Source organism: Aricia agestis, chromosome 9, assembly GCF_905147365.1.
Source record: "Aricia agestis chromosome 9, ilAriAges1.1, whole genome shotgun sequence".
NCBI classification, from domain to species: domain Eukaryota; kingdom Metazoa; phylum Arthropoda; class Insecta; order Lepidoptera; family Lycaenidae; genus Aricia; species Aricia agestis.
In genome coordinates, this window is record NC_056414.1 from 18417520 (window position 1) to 18438082 (window position 20563).

General features: G+C 45.3%; 1 protein-coding gene across 6 annotated transcripts in view; it reads left to right on the plus strand.

Annotated features, from left to right (window-relative positions):
* The window catches only part of LOC121730509, a 137245-nt gene that overhangs the window by 107456 nt on the left and 9226 nt on the right, over positions 1-20563 (plus strand). For 3 of the 6 annotated variants that reach the window (XM_042119583.1, XM_042119585.1, XM_042119579.1), the window contains 6 exons: positions 464-536; positions 4661-4825; positions 8436-8634; positions 14902-15170; positions 17142-17241; positions 18715-18969. In XM_042119583.1, coding sequence (XP_041975517.1) covers positions 464-536; positions 4661-4825; positions 8436-8634; positions 14902-15170; positions 17142-17241; positions 18715-18969 — 1061 coding nt within the window. Of the gene's footprint in view, positions 1-463; positions 537-4660; positions 4826-8435; positions 8635-14901; positions 15171-17141; positions 17242-18714; positions 19120-20563 lie in introns of all 6 variants that reach the window. The other 3 variants (XM_042119584.1, XM_042119580.1, XM_042119582.1) reach the window with 3 other exon arrangements.

Here is a 20563-nt window from a genome sequence, read left to right on the forward strand (position 1 = left end):
GACTCCGGAGCATGGCGATTAGATTAATAATTCGTATACAATTTACAATTAGATACTATGAATATACACTAAGATGTTAAACATTATATGCCTAAGCAATAAGCATATTTTGACAATGTCTATAAAACACAACGGTATTACTAATAAACAGTAAGTTTAATATTTTACCGACTGCTGTCAGGCTGCTGTCAGTCTGCTGTATCTGCGCGCCCTGCATGAGAACAAAATGTATAATGCTGGTCCGTGAGTTGACGGATGGAGATGTTTCGTGTTATTTTCCATAGCTTATTCTAATTCGTTGGCTATTTTCCAATGCAGAAATCATCCGATAAAAATATATCGTACGTGACGAGAAAAGTAGTTGTGGCAGTATGAGTAAAACCTGCCTTGTGAGTTGTGAATGTAACAGGAATCGATTTGAGACGGTCGATAAACATTATTAACGACGTTTGTATCTTTACAGAATCGGGCTCTGCGGCTTCGACAACCCCCACAGAGATCAGAAAACAGACGAACTGAAAAAACACATAGGACAGGTAAATTAACTACGTTAGACTACTTGTACTATTATCTATTCTGTGGTTAGACGGAGGAGACGTTTGAAGGTTTTCGTAGACCTACATCTATAACACGATGCCGTGTAAAACTTTGCAAGGGCCGAGAGGAGAAAAAAGTAGAGAAGAAGTAGCAGTCGGAGTGACCAAACACGAACAAAATAATTACGTTAATAGAACCTCCGCCGTTTCGTGTTCCATGAATGTACTAAATATTTCCAGGGAATCGGAATATGCAACACCGCCTAAAACCTTTTTAAGAGAATGCACTCAATCTTTAATTTGATCTTCACGAGTTTAGATGAAGCTCGACCCGAATTAGACGGTAAGTGGAGTGTTGCAACGACGAGGATCGATGTGGCCTTAATAACGGCCGGCCCGCCCCCGAACCCGCGTCGTTAGCTGAGATGTTGTACACCAGAAACGCAGGCTATCAAAAGCTCAGGTTTTAAACATATTTCTTATCTGAAAAATCAGGTAAAAAAATTGTGTACCTATGCAAATGATACAAAATAATACTAGGACGACCTGGCACAATCGTAAATTGTGAGAACTGTAGAGGAAAGTTTGCAATGAAAGCTGAATGTTAGACAGATGCGCCGATAGTCCGTAGAAGGTCCGGCGAGGTTTCGAGTCAATAGGTTAACCAGACTCGCAATACGCTAGAACAGGCGTAGTGTATACAGTATAAACAAATCATTTGATGCTGAATTTATTCGTAATTGCAATGCAACATATAAATAATCGCGTTGGTAAATATTTATAATAGTATGAAACTATAAACTAACAGAAGTTCCTTATCGTGTTATAAAATTATAAACTTTTGGCGTCGATGATCTCGGCAGGAGCAAAATTTTAAGTTCTTTAAATTTCATTTTTTTTATGCGATTCAAACTTCGAGCGGAGTGAGACCACGTACTATCTCCAAGCGTGATGGACTCGAAGCCCGAGCGCGTCACCGCCCGCGTCATCCAACAATGACCCGATGATTGCTGTCAATGATTCGGATCGATTGAGCCGTTGCTGCGTCACCGCTCACGGTCCCGCCGCAATCAGCCGAGTGCCCGTGATGTACCGTAATTGCACGCACGATTTTTTTCAAGTGGGAAGATTAAAAGTCGGTCCCTAGTACTAGCCGAACTCGGTATTGCGTAGTGCACACCGCGATCGCACGGCTCCTAATCAGGCGGAAGGTCGTCTATCGAAATGCCAAGAATCATTTTAATGACGGGCCGGAGCAGAGCTGTCCAAACGTCTAACGATAACAGACAGAGTAGGAGGAAGCGATATCATCAGACCGATCATTGGATGTCAAAAACGCGGAGCTGAGGAAACCGACTAGGCTTACGATAGACCGGCGACCCAGCTGGATCGAGGCCTCCAGTAGCTCAAACCGAACGACCGCCAGGACCGACCTTACGATTACTGGAATTCTTATTGGAAGTATTGTTATGAATATTATTAGTAACGCTCTGCCGTATACGACGATAAGTCTAATGAAGCTTGTAAGAGAACAACGTAACACTAAATCGGCTACGATGCTCTTCTACGAGACTAGGACTCTCGCAACCGTGCTCATCTCATCATGCATCGGACTTCCAGATATATATCCAGCGACGGTGGGCAAAGTATTACTATGTTAATACTTATTTTCCCTGCTGCAACACGCGCCGATGGATTGGAGCAACGCACCCATTACTGGTGATGCAACGGTCTATTTACATCGGATGCATACTACTTCCTGCATCGAAGGTTAAAACGAATGCTTCAAATTACAGGCTACACGAAATATTATGGTAATCCAAATCATTCGGTCCAGACGATAAAATATAATCGACATTTTATTGCCCGTGCCTAATGCCCGCTCCCTAATGCCCCGCGCGGCCGGCCGGGCGGAGGCCGCGCCGCCGACCTCCCGAAACTCCGTAACTGTATCGAATCGTAATCGCGCTCCGGTTTTTGCTCACAAATCGAACGACTAACACGCGTGGTGCTGTCGAGCTACACTGCCAGATCTAGAATGCGAAGGTCGCCCACGCTACTCGAGGTCGGGACGAGATTTTTGAGTGACTCTCCCAGTGAAAAGAACTAGATGAAGATGTCGTTTGCGGAAAAACTCGCACGTGTACAATTGGGCACGGCTGGTCGCGTGCGCGGTATGAGAGAGCGCCCGTCGCCCGTCACGTCGTCGGTCACTTCCCTGCCGCGACTCACTCGAGTTCCGGGCCCGGACCGGCGCGTCACAAACAAAAAAGTCACTGAATTGGAAAACTCGGTCAATTTTCATCCCGACGCCTAATGGTCCTAAAGCTTTTCTAGGCGTGAAAAGTTTTACTTTTGTCGAATGGATGTCCTCGTAGTAGTCATTCGAATCGACGGATCGTTAATATCACTCGTTTTGAGGTCTCAGAAGAAAAATAGGCGGACAATACATCGTTCGCTGTCATATCGTTCGGATGTACGTAACTCTGTTAATATGTCAGCCGCGGACAACAATGGGCTCGCTTAGACTCCTGATGTCATAGGTTAAGTGATCGAGGAACCGCGCCATATCAAAATACCACGACTAATAAATCTCGGCAAAAACTCGCCGGCGATGTTATCTAGCGACTTACATCATTCTTAATTTCGTATTCGTCGAGGATGATCGATTTTTTCGACGGCAATTACGGTTCGACCTTCCCAAGATCTAAACAAAAGATACGAGTGAATATTAATCATCATCGGCTACCATCGCGAACGTCTACTGGACCTCGAGTCACTCCGGCCGCGGAACGATTCAATCGCTCGATTAAAACGAAACTCGACATCAGTTCGATTTACGTTTCCATATCGCACGAATGGAATAAGTAACGGAGGTTACGAGTAAGTTATATCCCGAGCTGATGAATGTGACGGCGGAGGTCCAGCTGACGAAGTGGGTCAGCCCGGTCAAAAGAAACGACGCCCGAAATGATGTGCGTCTGCGCCCGCGCATCATTCTTAGCAAACCGCAGCACGAGGAGATATGGCGTGTCGCTTTCGTAATTAATGAACACGTATGAGTTATGAACGCGCGTGCAGCGATCATTCTCAAATCCATTAATTACAAATTTAACCTATTAAACTTTGGTTACGAAGCGAGAGGATTCAAAATATTGTAGGATTTGTTCTGGGACTGCAGCATGGACATGCAATATTTAAGTTATTGTATAACTAAGCACCAGGAAAAGTAGACTTTTGTAATCTTATTAATAATATTCAGAACTTAACCCTTAATCAACCAAACTGCAGTATCGGCAAGGCCAAAAAAACACCAACTTAATTGAATGAGCATGGTTTAGATGTAACTACAATATTCACGAGCACGCGCATTCATCAGTCGAGGCCGCGAGACACGCCGCGCCGCCGACTGTTCCTGCCGCAGACTGTCACCGCTCTGCCGGAGGGACGTGGCCCACCGATATCGATGCATGTGGGTTAACGATTTTGAGTATAAAATGAGAACCACCAGTCACAGGGTTCGAAGGCTTTGACCACCCCTGAAACTAGACAATAATCGGGAAGCGGACTATGCCGTTCAAACCTTAACACATGCTAGCTGACAATATATTATTATAGCTCCGATGGGATATAAGGTTTTCGAGGGCTGCATCCGAGCCCGCGACTCGCAGGGTGAGTCACCGGGCGCGGCGGTAACTCGAGCCGGCCGCGGGTGATGTGGGGCAGCGGCCCGCATATAAATCCCCGAGTGGGGCAGCAGCACCCGCGCCGTCACGGCAGTGGGTCACCCGTCCCGCGCGTCATATTCGCTCGTAATTACTGACGCGCCGCGACGTCGGACATCATATTAATATATTTTTTCGAGGTGTCCGACTCCGGGTAGGTCATTATATTCGCCGTCGGCGAAATGTATTCTCGTGTTTATTTTTAATTGCGACTTTAATGGAACGCGCGAGGCGATCTTTTTTCTCTGTTTTGGCTCCACGAATGTCATTACGTTTTTAATCTGTTGCCAAACAGTCGCCAATCTTTTTGTCCTAAGAATTTAAGATATCCTCCGATCGCTTCCCTTCTCCCCGCCCCGCCACTGCGGTAAAACTGACCAGGGATCATCTCGTCCGCAGGGTGTCAAGATCAAGATGGACGACGCCGGCAACATACTCATCCGGCGCTACTCGAAGAGCAGCGTGGTCGTGAAGAGTACGGCGGGCCCGGGCGAGGAGTCCGCCATCGGCCAGGACGTCACCAAGCTGCCAGGCATGGCACTGGAGCACGAGAAGATATTCAAGGTACTCACTCACATATACAGGAAAATCTTTCCGCTAATCGTTTTTAAAGTATTTTTAATGTATAAATTTACTATATAAGTATTATGAAACATCGCAGTTGTGCAAAAACTTTCGTCTTATCCATTTCTAGAGTAGCAGACGAGCGATCAACCGCGGTCGATGTAAACGTTTTTTCACATCAAACGCGGCTGATCGCTCGTAGGTGCCGTCACAAGTACTTAATAGTTAATTCTATTAACTAGCAGACGTTACTTTGCGAAAATCCATAACTTAAAATTTAGTATGTTATTATTTTTAGCAATATTCTGCGAAATAAACCCCAACCTTTAAGTGAGTGTACGCATAGGCATGCGTATAGCACCTCCCTCCTCTTCCACTCTGGCTATTCGTACACTCGCATGCAAGAACCTGCAAACACCTGCACCACCACACAAGCAAAAAGGTTAACAAATTCGTGCAAGGCCTCTCACCACCGCGCAGGTTGAAATCCTCGACGCGCGTTTCGCCCCAACACCGGAGCATCCTCAGGATGTTGACTCTTCGAACAACGGACGACTTGAACTTGACGGACGTTGCTGCATTTAATAAACAACATGCACTCAGTAGTATGTACAGTCCGACACGTGAATGCCGACAGTAAAGTACATCACGCACGGCCTGGCGCCTGCCGTAATGAGGGGGTTCGACGCAGATGGGCCTGCGCGAGTGCGCTCGCAATTGGCCTTTTAGAGGAGCCATATTCGCACCTCATTTGTGGTGGTCTGGAAACGCCGCGCGGCGCCGGGACCGCGTCCATCGGCCGTAATTACTAATTGCGCGTAAAAACTCTCGGGATATAATTATTTCGGTCAAAACGACCGGTTCCACGTGAGATGTAGCAACGGTTAATTTCACGGTTGCGGGCGTCGTAGCCGGTTGCCGTCACTCCTAGGTTTCGTTTTCGTTGCTTTATTTTTAGCTGCAGTCTTTGAAATCGCTCGGATCGGCGTTTCCTAATCGGTCGCTGTGTCTGTGCAGGTAGTATTTTATTTAGATTATAAACTGCGGCGGCCGGCGGCTCAGACTCAGACGGTGACCTCTAACGGACGACACGCTGGTGTCGGTGGTGCCGAATGTACTGATTTATTGCTGGAAGGGTTTCTCTAAAAACTTAAACAAAATTATTTATAAATAAGTTTAAACTAAATCGGGGATAGGAACACGCGTAGTGTCCCGTAGCAGAACAACATTAATTTATTTGCGAGATTCATGTGCCTATAATAAATAACATGTATATTGTATAGGTATAATATAACCTTTACCCCAGTCCCCAACACGAGTGTAGCCGCTGCGGCCTGCGCGCTAATAGGCTCGGACATTAACTCAAACTTACATTATGTGAATTGTGAAGTGATTTAACGACAAAAACATAATCAAAACGCGTAATAATACCTTCGGACGTTTTTTTCGAATTCCTTTGGTCATTAAACGACGCGAAGTCGGTCGTTTGGCCGTCACCGATTATGACACGACCGTGACACTGCACGTCGTGAGATTCCCATGTCGTCGTGACACTTTCAACTCAAAAGTTTCGATCGCCCGAAAATTCTCTTACATTCTTCAAGTCCATTCTTCTCGGGCAACAGCAACGTACGAGGAGTCCGGTGGTGCAGCAGGATCAGTAGTCGTCGTCGTCGTCGCCTTTCGTCGCGTCTCGTCTACCGTCAAGACCTCTGACATTAGGTCGACCTTCGCCCTCGCCGCTGCGGCAAAAGGACATGTGAGCTCGTGACTCCCGCCGCCTGGCATTTAAACGAAGGCTAGTTTCGCAGAATTTAAGTCATACTACTAATTTAGTACCGACCGGTGCTCCGTGGGAAGCTTCGAGGTAGCTAGTACTAGTGCAGCTGGTAAAACTCAAATGGCTTCCGACAGTTTACTTATTACTTAACGGTATCCATTTTATGTCTTAACGTTGCACGATTCTATGTCGTATGCATTTTACTTTCTGCTGCTGCGAATTTTCGCAAAGATCTGGTCGGACGATTTATTTGAATACAATACCGACACGGGCGGGCAAACGAGCGACGTTCAACAAACCGATACTCTCACGGAAGAGTCTCGCGCAACACTCTCACTCGCGATATTAATGGCGTCTGGCGCATCAGGAACCGGCCATTGTTTCCACTGACCTAATTACCCGCTGTCGGTGCCGGTGGTGCTTGCGAAACCGCCTAATGGACTGCTATGATATTACCGTTCGATAGACCTCTGTTAGCACTCAACAGATTTGGCGCGACCCAAAGTTTTCCCGGGACGAGCCACGTTCGACATCGTAACGTCTAGGAGCCGAGTCGCAAGCGTTTGTTGTGTTATTATTGGTATTATTAGTTCAATTTGACCGGCTACCGTTAATTGTACTACACGTCCCACTAAATATAATTAAGGATTCATATCGCAAGGTGATTTTTAAATTCTCATGGCTCGGGCGGGCCGAACACAATGAGTGTCGTAAGTCGTGTTTTCGTGTGACATTCGTTCCCAGCGATTCTCGAGTGAACAATAATTGATAGCGCAAAGCGCTGCGAAACGGTCCGATCGACATGATTTGAAATGATCCTAGTTTTTCGTTCAAACAATCCCGATGACCTGTCTTCGCCAGCAAATGAATATGTCCACGTATACGGCGGTGTATCCCCCCGTCCGCCGCGGTGTTCCAGTCCATTAACCTGCTCGTTAGCTTCTATATTTCCGTAGCATTCTGATTATTGATCGAAGTCACGAGTCACGGCTCCCATTATTCGGGAGGTTGCGCAACCGCGGGAGTGGTGACGATGAAAGGGGGCGCCGAGGGCCCGCGGCGGCAACTACGGCGGTGACGGCGAGATACCATCGACGTCACTCGTCATATTGTGGCGGGGAACTCGAGCGGACCATTTCGTAACCGATTTCGTCAGTGCGGCCGATACACAAGTTTCAAACGTGTTGAAAAATGTAGGGCTATAAAGTGGCCAGGAGGAGCTCCCGACCACTTTAGCCGTAATCCTGGACCGAGCTATTCGATTTTCGATGTCATCTGTTTATTGCATAGTTGTAGCAAATGATTTTATAGGATACAACCGACTACGTAATGATGTTACCATATTGAAACAAACGGGAAACCCCAAAGATGAGGCCCCAACTCCAGAAGCAGCTGCCCCTATGGATCCCCCCCCCCCTCACGTGATGTAACGCATCGACCACATACATCTGCATCGAGTGAGGCTGTCTACGGGTCGCGGCGCCGGGCGATCTTATCGCTCGCTTTTGACAGCTCGATATAGTTCGCCGCTTTCACCGCGTCTGTTACAGCACTGACGAGTGGTAAACGATCTCGTTGCTACCGTACGGCGTACACTAACGCGAAGGTTCTCCGCGACGAACTCGTCCCTGACGTCCTCGGTAGCACCGAGAGGAAACATGTCCTAGTGTTAATTATTATTATAGCATTGGGGCCGTCCACATCTCACGTCATTTAGACCGTTACAATAAACAGACAAGCGGGCAGCAACAAATGAGCTGTTCAAAACGAAAACTACGAAAACATTACACTTTTGTGAGTGGTCAATTAAATAGAATGGTTTGTTTCCAGCTGTTCGACATGAAGAAGTTCCAGTCGAACGTGAACCGAGAGCTGCGGCGCTCGTACCCGGATCGCCGGCGCCTGGAGACGCAGTGCCTCAGCGCCGTGGCCTTCGTGCGCGCCGAGCCCGAGCTGCTGGACTGCCCCGTCTGGGTGCTCGTCGTCAACGTCGTCGCCATGGACATGCTCAAGTCCAAGCTGCCGCCAGGTCAGTCGCCTCCTCGCGCCTTCTGCTCTATCCGATCGTCGAACCTCGGAACTTTTGGCCCTGTTAAAATCAAGAAAATCAATGTATTATAAGGCTTTAGCTCTTAGAGGAAATTTGCGTAGCCGATATTATATTAGATATGCATATATTATAATACATTCGCGTAGATGTGCGTTACATTATTTTTTCAACATTACGTAGCAATATTATTCGCCTAGCCTGTATAGTATATTATGTATATTAGAATAAAATACTTCAGAAATATGGTCGTATCTATTAAAGCATTACTAACCTGATTACGAAGTTGATATATCGTAAGTGCCATAACAGTCACGTCAATGCCTGCGCGAACCCTCGCCGGTCGCTATATAAGGCGATGCCCGGCCGCTCGCGCGCGGGCCGCGGCATGTGTACAAGAAATTAATAAACCCGAGTAAAAAATGCTAATGCTTCGTACATGGTTCATATGTCACAGTTTTTGTGTCGACCTTATGTTTCAAATCCCAGACTCCTTTTAACCATCATGGTTTTCGGCTACTTAACGACAAGTGCAAAATGTTATGCGAGATACGTAGTTCTGGACTATTAGCAGAGCTATTAGCTATTTATAAATAGCTAAAAGTCCAGAACTCTACTAATATTCTTTATGTCGAATATACTATATTAAACGGGAAATACAATAAAACTGAAGAATATGTTAAAAAAATCTGTAAGTACTAGGCGAGGTCACATAATAAATCCTAACTTGAAGTATATACCGACATCGATAGAGGAAATAGCGGACGGAAGCTTCACCGACGAGGAATCAAATAAGAAGCAACCGTTGAACAAATCGAAGCGACGCGAGTGAGGGCTATCAACTTGCTACGTGAGCGGTGAGGTCCATCACCGAGGCAACAAAACAGCGCGGAGAATAAATTACACTCCAAATAACATCGCGTTTATTTATTATTGTAATGTCCGTCATTACCGACCCCCCCCCCCCCCCCCCCCCACCGCCCGCGCAGGCGATACCTCTCCCGGCTGCCCGTGGGACCGCTGCACCTGATAAAATTTTCTAACACGGGTTTCAGACACTGACAAACTGGACTAATAAGTCGGTATTAATCTAAGCTCATTCCCCTGCGGCCTGCGCGATTTAGCGTCCTCTGAAATGTACCTCATTTTCTAACAAAGGACTATTATGTAATCTTTAATGTTGTCAGAATACTCACTAATAACACGTCAATGGTTGCGATTTGTATCGGGGCCGCACAGGAGTTCCTTTAAGGCGAGGACCGTTTCTTTCTGAACTTTCTCGAGTCCTTCGAGCTCACCTTCGGGCGGGTCACCGCGTCATCGCTCGTGAAGCGCCGGGGTCCGCTCGACCTCCGCACGACGAACGAGCAAGTTAACACGCAACTCTCTCACGCCGCGCTGCGCTCTCGTAACTCGTAACTAGGTAATTATTGACATTCGCCCTGGACGATAATGGGCTTCATTTTCGGGTTCCTCGGAAAATTCATCAAATTTTCCGAGGAACCCGAAACAGGGGAGTCGAGGACGCTCTTGGGACTCGGTTCCCGATGATCCCGTCGTGCCGCCGAGCAATCACTTTAAGTATTCTATGTTCAATGCTTTCTTCAAGCTTTGGACATAAGCGAGCTCAACTTTCGTCGAGCGTTGTTCGATCACGATCGATCCTGCCGACGAGAACGACGTTGTTCAGCGAGTGCGTAGCCCCGGAGCCGCCGCGCCGCCGGCAGACGTGCGGATAAATCATTGTTTACGTAATATAATTCAATCTCCTTATCGGCGCAACGGCGTAATGCTGCGGTAATACATTACGGCGTGGTTCTCACCGCGCGGGAGCCGAGCACAGATGTTCTCAGGCGCTAGGGCTGCCCGCCGCGCTGCGTCAGGTGTATCGAAAATAATTTTGGTCGATAGCGTACTGCGTAGCAAACTAATTTTATAGAAATTAAAAATCTGAAGTTAAAAGTAACGCAATTAACGTCAGTTTCATTTGTATATTTTGTATTTTTATTGTTAAAAAAAATAAGGCTCTTGCGCGTAGTGCCGTATATGTGCGTGTATGGGTAGAGGCATATAGGGTATTACGACATTCTCAGAATCTAGTCGATCTAGTCCATAGGACATGTTAATACATCTGGGACCGACTACGTGCGAGTTTCCTCGCACACACTGACACTCCAAAAAATTTAGGTCTCCCATTCATCCCGCGAATCGATATCTCCGATGGCACATAATATAGCCCCGATAATCTACCGACTGGTTCCACTCTGCAATCAGAATTCAAAGATTTCATAAGGTTTCCAATAATAGTGTCGACGACGACGGAACATCACTAGAGCGTGATTCGATCCAATATTGGTTTAGTACAAATGATAGGCGAATGCGCGCGAAACCGCGTGATTGTGTCGGCAATCGGCGGTCGGCGGTCGGCGGTCGGCGGCCGGCGGCCGGTATCGGCGCGCCCACAAATCCGGGAGATAGTATCTGCGATCACTTCCGCGTCTGCCGCTCCTGTAATATCTGCTAATATCGCGTTATACGAGATCTCCTCGCCGATTCTATTATCCGCCTATCGCTTGCCACTTCGTCCCGGCAGGAGGCAGGAGGTGTATCGCGCGAAAGAGCGCTACACCAAAGCGACTGTGCACGTCGCGAGTGACGTGTCAAACTAGATGTTTCGGCGGTTCTAATATGAAAGCGTCGTAATCGGAAACCATCGGTGGAGCGCGACTCGCGAGCTTTACGAAGCTCTGCTCGGAATCGTCGTGGGGGCGATTCGTTATAATAGAGTAATCAATTTAAATCTTTCGGTCTGATGGAGTTCGATTACGTTCAAAAGGTCAATGGAGTCGTGACCGAGCTCCAAACGCGGCGGTGCACCGCGCTCTAGATCGCCGGTCTCTAACTCACTGGTCACTTCGGTGTTTAATTTAAATTAAACGATGAACGATACACGTCATGTGTTACATGTTACACAGAAACAAAATATACTCTACTAACTTGTCCTCGTTTGAGAACCTCGGGGCGTTGCAACGATCGTTCGTATTCCGATCACATTCAGGTCTAATCGGGATGCTGCCCTCGTCTGCAGCTATCGCGAACATCTACAATTCTACGCGTGCGTGCTCCGCCGACTGAGCGGCTCTTTCGCGAAATTTTGCCTCTCTGCTTTTTGTCCTATTACAAAAATCTAAGACACGGACTGCGACGTACAAAGAAATAGATTAAAATGAAGATGAATATAATAAAGTTTAGCTTCTGCCAAGCAAAAATATAGTGTGCCATGTTGCCGGGAGTCGAGACACTGTAATGCAGCGACGACGTTTACCCGCGAGTGCCTGCCATCCGAGCTGCCCGTCACGACCATCCGACTCAGATATAAAAATACAAACGCATGCAGATATTTAAAAGTAAATTATAATTTCGGACTAAATCAAAATGATAATTGAGATATTAAGTCCCGAATGACCGGACCGACGCGCCGTGAGTCATCAAATACTAATCGTCGTGGACGCGACCGCGGCGTCGTCTCCCGTCGGGGATCGGCCGCTCGGCGAAGAGCTTATCTTAATTTCGGCCGCGCACCCGTCTCCCAGCTCAATCCAATCAATTGGTCATTCACACCGAACCCAAGGACTAATTCGAGAAACAAAAATAAAAAAACATGTCATCCACCGATGACAGGATGCCGGAGAACGCGCCGCACAAGCACACGATACACTTGCACCGTGCACGTATAGTAAATCCTTCGATTGATTTGGCACCGATTGCTTATAGTCCATTGAAATGTTACAATTTAAAGACCGAATATTGCATTTATTAGAGGACGCAATTTTATTTTTGGGATATGTGGGGGAGGTCAATAGAAGCTTAACCTCAAGTTTGTGGGGTCGCCACTCTTGTCCCCCGGCCGCCGTCTTGAAAAAACGGGTGACAACACTATTTACGCGATATTTCGGAAACTACCTAAACTTCTTTCAAAAAATTTGAAAAATCATAATTTGTTGCAAAATAATCTGCTCTTTAGCTGGCATGAGTGGCTGTAGAAAAGTAGGCCTGAAATGTTTTACAGTCTATGTATGCAGCCTATTCTGTAGAGCATTTCAGCGGGGCTAAAATGGTCGCTTTGAAGAATCATAATATGATTCATTTTTCTAAAATCGCAAAATACAACTCTTATTGCAATTCATTTTTGTATTTTTGTACTGATTTGACATATTTTGTCAGTTTGACAGTTTTGACAATTCATTTGCTGAATTGATTGAGAGGAATTGCTAAATGTGACCATTTTAGCCCCGCTGGCCTGCTTTTCAGCAGCCACACATGCTTCCACAGTTTCCTTTACATCTGCAGAAAATTTCATGAGATCGAGGGAGATCGGATGATCTTTTCCTCAAACGATCATTTACAAGATTGGTCAGAGGTATTTTTTTCCTTGGTAAAATGTATTAAGAAGAACAATGTTAAAAGAACAAAAAAACTTCAAAAACAATCTCACTTTTTGCTTATACATTTTTTAATTTTATATTTATGGTAAAAAAAACTAAAAAGTTATATAAACATATTTATAGACAAAGTAATTTACAACAAATTATGATCTTGCATTTTTTTGTAAGAGGTACAGTTTCCGAAGTATCGCGTATAAGATGGCGGCCGGGGCTTGTTCCCCGGCCGCCATCTTATACCCGTGGCGACCCCACAGGCCATAAACTTGAAGTTAAGCTTCTATTGACCCGCCCTTTATGTCCTAAAAATAAAATTGCGTCATCTAATAAACGCAAAGCTCATGTAAATTTCAATGGACTACTAGGAAAATGCAATTTTATAATATCTTCGTTCCTAGAACGAAGATATTATAAAATTGTACGTACGACATAGCTCGTATCACTTGGTACTACTAATATAATATACGAGCTTCTGCCCGCGGCTTCGCTCGCGTTAAGAAGTATTATGATATACAAACTTTCATCCCCTATTTGAACCCCTTGGGGTTGAAATTTATCAAAATCCTTTGTTAGCGGATGCCTGCGTCATAACATCTTCCTGCGTGCCAAATTTCAGCTCGATCCGTCCAGTGGTTTGGGCTGTGCGTTGATAGATCACTATGTCAATCAGTCAGTCACCTTTGAGCTTTATATATATATAGATTCTGTGGTAGGTACTAAAAATTTTTGGTAAAATTAGATTTTGAATTTTGATGCAGAATGTTTCTAATAGTACTTCTGATGATAACCCGCAAATGTCACGAGCAAGTCGCTTTTTTTCCCTCATGTCCCTTTGTTCCATGCATGCGGTTTTCTTTAATAGATAGAGTAATTGAAGAGAAAGGTTATAGGTATAATAACATTCATTAAATAGTGGAGAAATACTGTTATTGTTGGGGTTTCTAATGTGATGTCGTAATTAATTATTAGTTACATTTCTTTCCGCTTACATTGCAAACGCAGGCTGAACCCTACGAGATTTATCAAAATAATGTACCAAGTATTGTACATTTTTTTTTATGAAATAAGGAGGCAAACGAGCGAACGGGTCACCTGATGGAAAGCAACTTCCGTCGCCCATGGACACTCGCAACATCAGAAGAGCTGCAAGTGCGTTGCCGGTCTTTTAAGAGGGAATGGGGTAGGGAAGGGAAGGGAATAGGGTAGGGGATTGGGCCTCCGGTAAACTCACTCACTCGGCGAAACACAGCGCAAGCGCTGTTGCACGCCGGTTATCTGTGAGGACGTGGTATTTCTCCGGTCGAGCCGGCCCATTCGTGCCGAAGCATGGCTCTCCCACGTATAAAACATGGCTATATATATTACTCCGCGGTTACTGGTATAATATGTCTATCTGTTATGGATATCCCACAATAACATTTTTTTGACATTTGCTTTTTACGACAAATAATGGCTAATATTCGAAGCATTTTTAATAAATATACAGCATTAATATTACGATACCTATTGATGAAATAAAACTACTTTTAGAGACATCTTGTAACGAGCGCTGTTAAAAAATTATTTTACCAAAAATGTTATATTTACGAGGTACTCCCTAGCCTCCTTCCTAGCCTTTATTCTACTATACCACGCAATTACAAAATATAACATATTGTAATTATAATAAAAAAGTGGTAACTTTTTTATTACATATAAATTATAATTTGCTGATACATATTATAACATTCATATCTAGACCGTATCAGAAGCCATCTGACCATACCACCAAAGATACCGCCCGTTTTAATGTCGCTCTCTCTGTTAGCAGTCCAGCGGCCGATGGACATCAAGAACAGACCGCGCATCCCCATCCCGGACGAGGACCCGTACAGCATCGCCAGCTCCAACGCCAACGGCTCCGGCTCCAGCGGCAGCTCCGGCGGCTACGGCCCCCCCGGCCTCAACGGCCTCAACGGGCACGGCGTGGTGGCCGCCACCCGTGAGCAGCTGCTCATGCAGATGGGCCAGCGTCGCGGCGAGAGGCCGCCCAAGCTGCCGCCGCGCGAGAACCCCTACCCCGCCGACATACCCAAGGTGAGTCGTGTGGGGCTTTATTAAATAAGGGGGGGGGCAAACGAGCAAATGGGTCACCTGATGGAAAGCACCTCCCGTCGCCCATGGCCACTCGCAACATCAGAAGAGCCGCAGGTGCGTTGCTGGCCTACACCTGATAGCTTACCCCCGTGAACACACCCCGTGAGGTGAAATCGATTATATCGAGAGTCGAAACTTCAAGTTGGATGACACTATATGGGGTCTTTGGTCTATGGGTCACTCTAAAGTTTTTCATAATAATATTACAACAGTCGTACTCGGGGTTGAAGTGAAACCGCAAAATATTATCTAGTTGTTGTGCGTGTTTCGATTATTTTAAAAATAGGTTTCTGTAATTAGTAATTACATTAGGTAATAACTCTGTAAGTGGTGTGAAGTTGTTGTATGATTGTATCCAATTATTATTTTACTAGCACCTTGTAGCCGACGTGTATAACTGTGTTCAAGTTTATATTTTAAAGTTTAAACGAACGAAATTCAATTTTAAACGAACGCAAGTCAAGTTTTTAAGACAAACTAAGGGTGGGTATCACCAGAGGCGTAGTTATAATTAAGGTTAAGGTTATCCTCAAATATGGTGTCCATAATGGACTTTTACTAGAGATTTGACAGTTCATTTGACATTTTGTTATGGTTAAAGTTTAAGTTAAAGTTATAGTTATAGTCAAAGTAAGTTGGTGCAACCCACCCTAAGTAATAACTGATGATAATAGTTATAACTTTAGGGTTTGTATGACTCCCCTATACATTGTATGTTTAATTAACTGTGAAAGTAGCAGCGCATTTTAATTTTGAAATCCTCATCAGATTTGAATTGATTCAACGTAGCTAAGCAAATAAAAAAATCTAACGCTAAGGGTGAAGCCAAACGAGCGTAATTTGTGAGTTGTGAGTCGCAGAATTTCGGGCGCGTAAAATAATACGAGTATCTTTTCATACAAATCATTACTCACAAAATTACGCTCGTGTGAATTTCTGCCAGCCGAAATTCTGCGACTCACAACTCACAAAATATTGCGCTCGTTTTTGGCTCCACCCTAAAAGTATAAAAATTAATCGGAGCCAAATTCTGCCTCATAGCGACATCTATTGACTGAACTCAAAACGGTAAATCGATTCATCAGTGTCATAATTATTATTGAGCTACGTTTCACATAAATGTCAGGTTCAGAAATTAAATTCCACGTTTAATATTCACTTTTTGCGCTGACCAGTAGCTCTACCATGAGTTTAAAGCTAGAGTATTTATCTATACTCGATACCGACTACGTAAATATTTAGTATGACGATTTTAGTTCCGCAAGTAACTGCTAGAGGCGCTGTAAAGTTTACCATACTAAATATTTACGTAGTCGGTATCGACTATCGATAAATACTGTAGCTTTAAACTCATGGTAGAGCTACTGGACCTCGACCTATCGTTTACCTACCATTTCCATATCGGAAATCTTCCTTACGAGAATAAAATAATCTAAAAGTGAAGATGGACTGTATTTATTATGTACTGAGCGAACAGCACAGATCGCGAGTTTATCAGTGCGCTGCACGTGTCACCGCGCGACTATCTATAAATTACTGGGAGGTGTCGGCGCCCGGGACGCGCCCGCCGCCCGCCGTCGCCGTCACCCTGGGTGGTTCGCAGCTTGTACGTCGCCGGGCGCCGAGTGCTAGTGTACACGCGCGGTGGACATTCACTAGCCCAGATAGCTGATGTCCGGCCTACGCTATTTCTATATAAACACTTTTTACAAAAATGTCCGACGTCTCGAGGTGGGTCGCCCGGGGCGAATCGCACGACACGCTTTCACACCCACGAATACATTAACTTTTTTGTATTCACTATCAATCAAAGACGCAGAAGACGGACACGTAGTTCGAAATGAAATATCGTCTCCGACCGAGTTTAAAGTTTAACCTGATTAATATTTTTTTCCGGTTCTGTTTTTCCAGCCCGACTACGACGACATCGAATCCGGCGAGCGCGCGCCCGCGCCCGTCGCGCAGTTCCCGCGCGGCCGCTCGGACAAGGGCAAGGACAACAAGAAATACGGTGAGATACCTCCGCACTCCGCCCCCATCACCGGTGTCTGTGGTGTTTAATGTTTATCGATAGACGTTTCACATCGATACCGTGTCGATGTGAAACTTCTATTCTGACCGACTGCATCGAAACGAATACTCAGTGCGTTATTTACGTTATCGTAACAGACTGGCATATTATTCGCTTCGAAATACGTTACCCTTTAGCAGTGTTTAGTAATAAACGCTTTAAAAGTGGATCTATCGAATGTAAAACCCATTAAAAATCTCGGCGAAACGTTCGTTTACGAACAAATTTATTCGAGCACGATGTTAAAGGTCGGGGACGATTTACACGGAGCCCCGCCACTAACTCGCGGGCACAATGGGCCCCCGACATTCATTGACTCGATTCTACAAAAAATAGTGCGAGCGTTAATTACTGGAGGTAACGTGTGGCGACACAGGCCACACGAGTGATAAAACACTCGCGCGGCGCCCCGGCGCGGCGCCGCGCGAGTGTTTTATGGCATTGCTGAATCTCACGGAGGCCGAGTTGTACCGACACTTATTAATTATTCGTCGTTTAACCAGTGAAACTACTTTTTTATGTTTAATTTTATAACAAAGAGTAAACAATTGTCCCTTCTTATTGAAGGGGGAACAAGAGGTCCCATATAAGGGGCCATTTAAAAAAAAAAGTGTTTAAAGGAGCTCACAAATAGCTTAAATTCAAAAACTCGACCAAATCCGACGTGTGCGTTAGCCGCCATATTGGTTTGAAGGTTTAATATTTTTTTAGCTATATTGACTTGTTTTTTGCATTTTCTCCGTAAATATTAATTTTACAATGAAAATTATAATAATACAAAATGTAGAAAATTAAATTTACAACAAATTTAGTCCCTATCATTTTCTTAAAAAATAAAATAAAGCAGATATAGCTAAAAAAAGATTGGACCTTCAAACCAATATGGCGGCTAACGCACTCGTCGGATTTGGTAGAGTTTTTGAATTTAAGCTATTTGTGACCTCATCTAAACACTGGTGCAAAAAAATTCTGACTAAGTATAATAAATTTAAATAAAATTCTAACTCTACTGGGATACATAGACTCATAGTTCATACTGTCCGATCTTCGAACAAAAAGCTAGGAGTCACTTATTAGTTATTACTTATATAATATACTAAGGAGCGTCGACACAGTGACTCTACAAAATAATGATAAAATGAATGAAATGAAGGGCACGTATATTTCAATATGATATTTTGATGTGGATTTAGTGTTGTGGGGTCGGGAGCGGAGGTCGCGTGGCGACTTGCACAATGGCAGCTGACATTTGGGCATATCCTTGATATTTACATCGACGGCGCTCGAGTCGGAGCGCTCACGTTAGCGCTAGAACCTGCCTGTCTACCCCGCTACCTCGGCGCTCCGACGTATGTCGCGAGTATGTTTCTATTCGCTCCCGATTTCTAACTAGCTAAAACTACCCCGTTTCAGATGATCCGTACTACTGCGGGCTGCGCGCGCGCGTTCCCAACTTCGTGAAGGCGCCGGCGGGAGGCGCGGGAGGCAAGCACGCGCTGCCGGCCATGGCGGAGCGGCTGAGTCTGGCGGACGCGCCGGCGCCCAGCAAGCGCTACAGCCTGCACCACCCCGCGCCGCTGCCGCTGCAGCCCCTGCAGCCTCTGCAGCCCTACCACCCCGTGCCGCAGGCCGCCCTGTGGCACGCGCGCTCCTACGAGAGCGGAATCGGTGGGTACGACCGTCCCCCGCGGAAGGAGAAGCCGATGTATCAGTTCTATCCCGACAGGGAGCGCCGGATCCGACCGATGGTGATCCAGCAGCCCCGCTAGCGCCTCCACTAACCTCACTCTATTTCGCGGAGTCCTCGCTCCGGCCTCGGTATTTACCTTTCCGTTATTCGCTTGGCTTGGGAGCACCGCGCCGGTAACACCTCACCCGCGCTCCTCGCGTCGGCGCTACTGGCCGATCGCCCCGATCGGACTCGACCCGCGACCGTGATTTCGTACGAATAGTAATCCTATCACCGTATTTGTACGTAAACACGTCGTGCATTTTACTGGAGCGGCGGCATGTGACCGCTCGGCCAGTCGCTCGATGGGAGGAGCGCCTCGTCTCTCATTTCGCTGACATAAACTCGGTGTGTGTTCGACTGTCGACTGTCGACATCCACGGCGGCAGTCGACGGCCGCCGACGCTTCGCATTCGCTCCGGATTGAGAAACGGACTCGATATCATTACATCCGATCATTCTATAAATTATCGAAACGACCCATACGTTTCCTTCCCCGGTCTTCTCTCGTTCTTAAGTCTAATGTCTATCTCAATGTTACTTTTCTTCCTTCTGCTTTTTTCTTTAAACTTGAGCTTTTCAGTTGCAGATAATTATTTAAAAAAGATACTTTGGCTCCCTCCCCGGCCGTCGTTCATACTATGTCCATACGACGGCTCTATTATTGTTATAATATTATCTATTATTATTATTAGAAAATATTACCGTCCTCTCGTATTCACATATTATTATTTAATTTATTTTTATTTTAATCGATAGTATTTAATTATATTTTTTAACATTAACTAATATCTAATAATTAAATAATTGCACCCACATAATTTACTAACGTTATGGCACACCGGCCACCGCACACGTATTTATATTACAAAATTTATGTCAAACTATTAGGGCGCGATCAGACGTGCGCGTGTTCTGCGCGGGTTGTACTATAGCGTATGCCGCTAACCCGCGCAGAACCTCTGATCTGATCTAAGTCTGATCACGCCCTTACTGCGGTCATCGGTTCGTTCCTAGTCCTACTCATATATACTGAATGACTTAATATATTTAATATATTTTACGAAGTGACTACTATTAATTTGTTATACACACAATACTCATACCTTTTATTAAAATGTACTTTTATTGCTATCGAGACATTTAATCGCACATGGAGAATGGACATGCGGTGCCCACATCGACCTCGTTTACATCAAACTCAGTTGTACAAACCACTCCCATGTGCATCGTGCATGCATACGAGTAGTGCATACTTGCATAGATCGCGACGTCACCCCTCGAAAGCCTCGTACGACGATTCGACCGACACCATATCGAATATTTCTTTCTATTCCTACGTTTCATATAAGTACTGTGCAAAGACCCGATAACATAATATTTTGTGCAAAGTAATTCGTAACGGCCACTTCGCCTCGAACCTTCAGCGGGACTAAAATGGTCGCTTATAAATTCCTCTCAATCAATTCCCAAAATGAATTTTCAAAACTGTCAAACTCACGAATGTCAAATTTAGACCAATTCAATTATTCA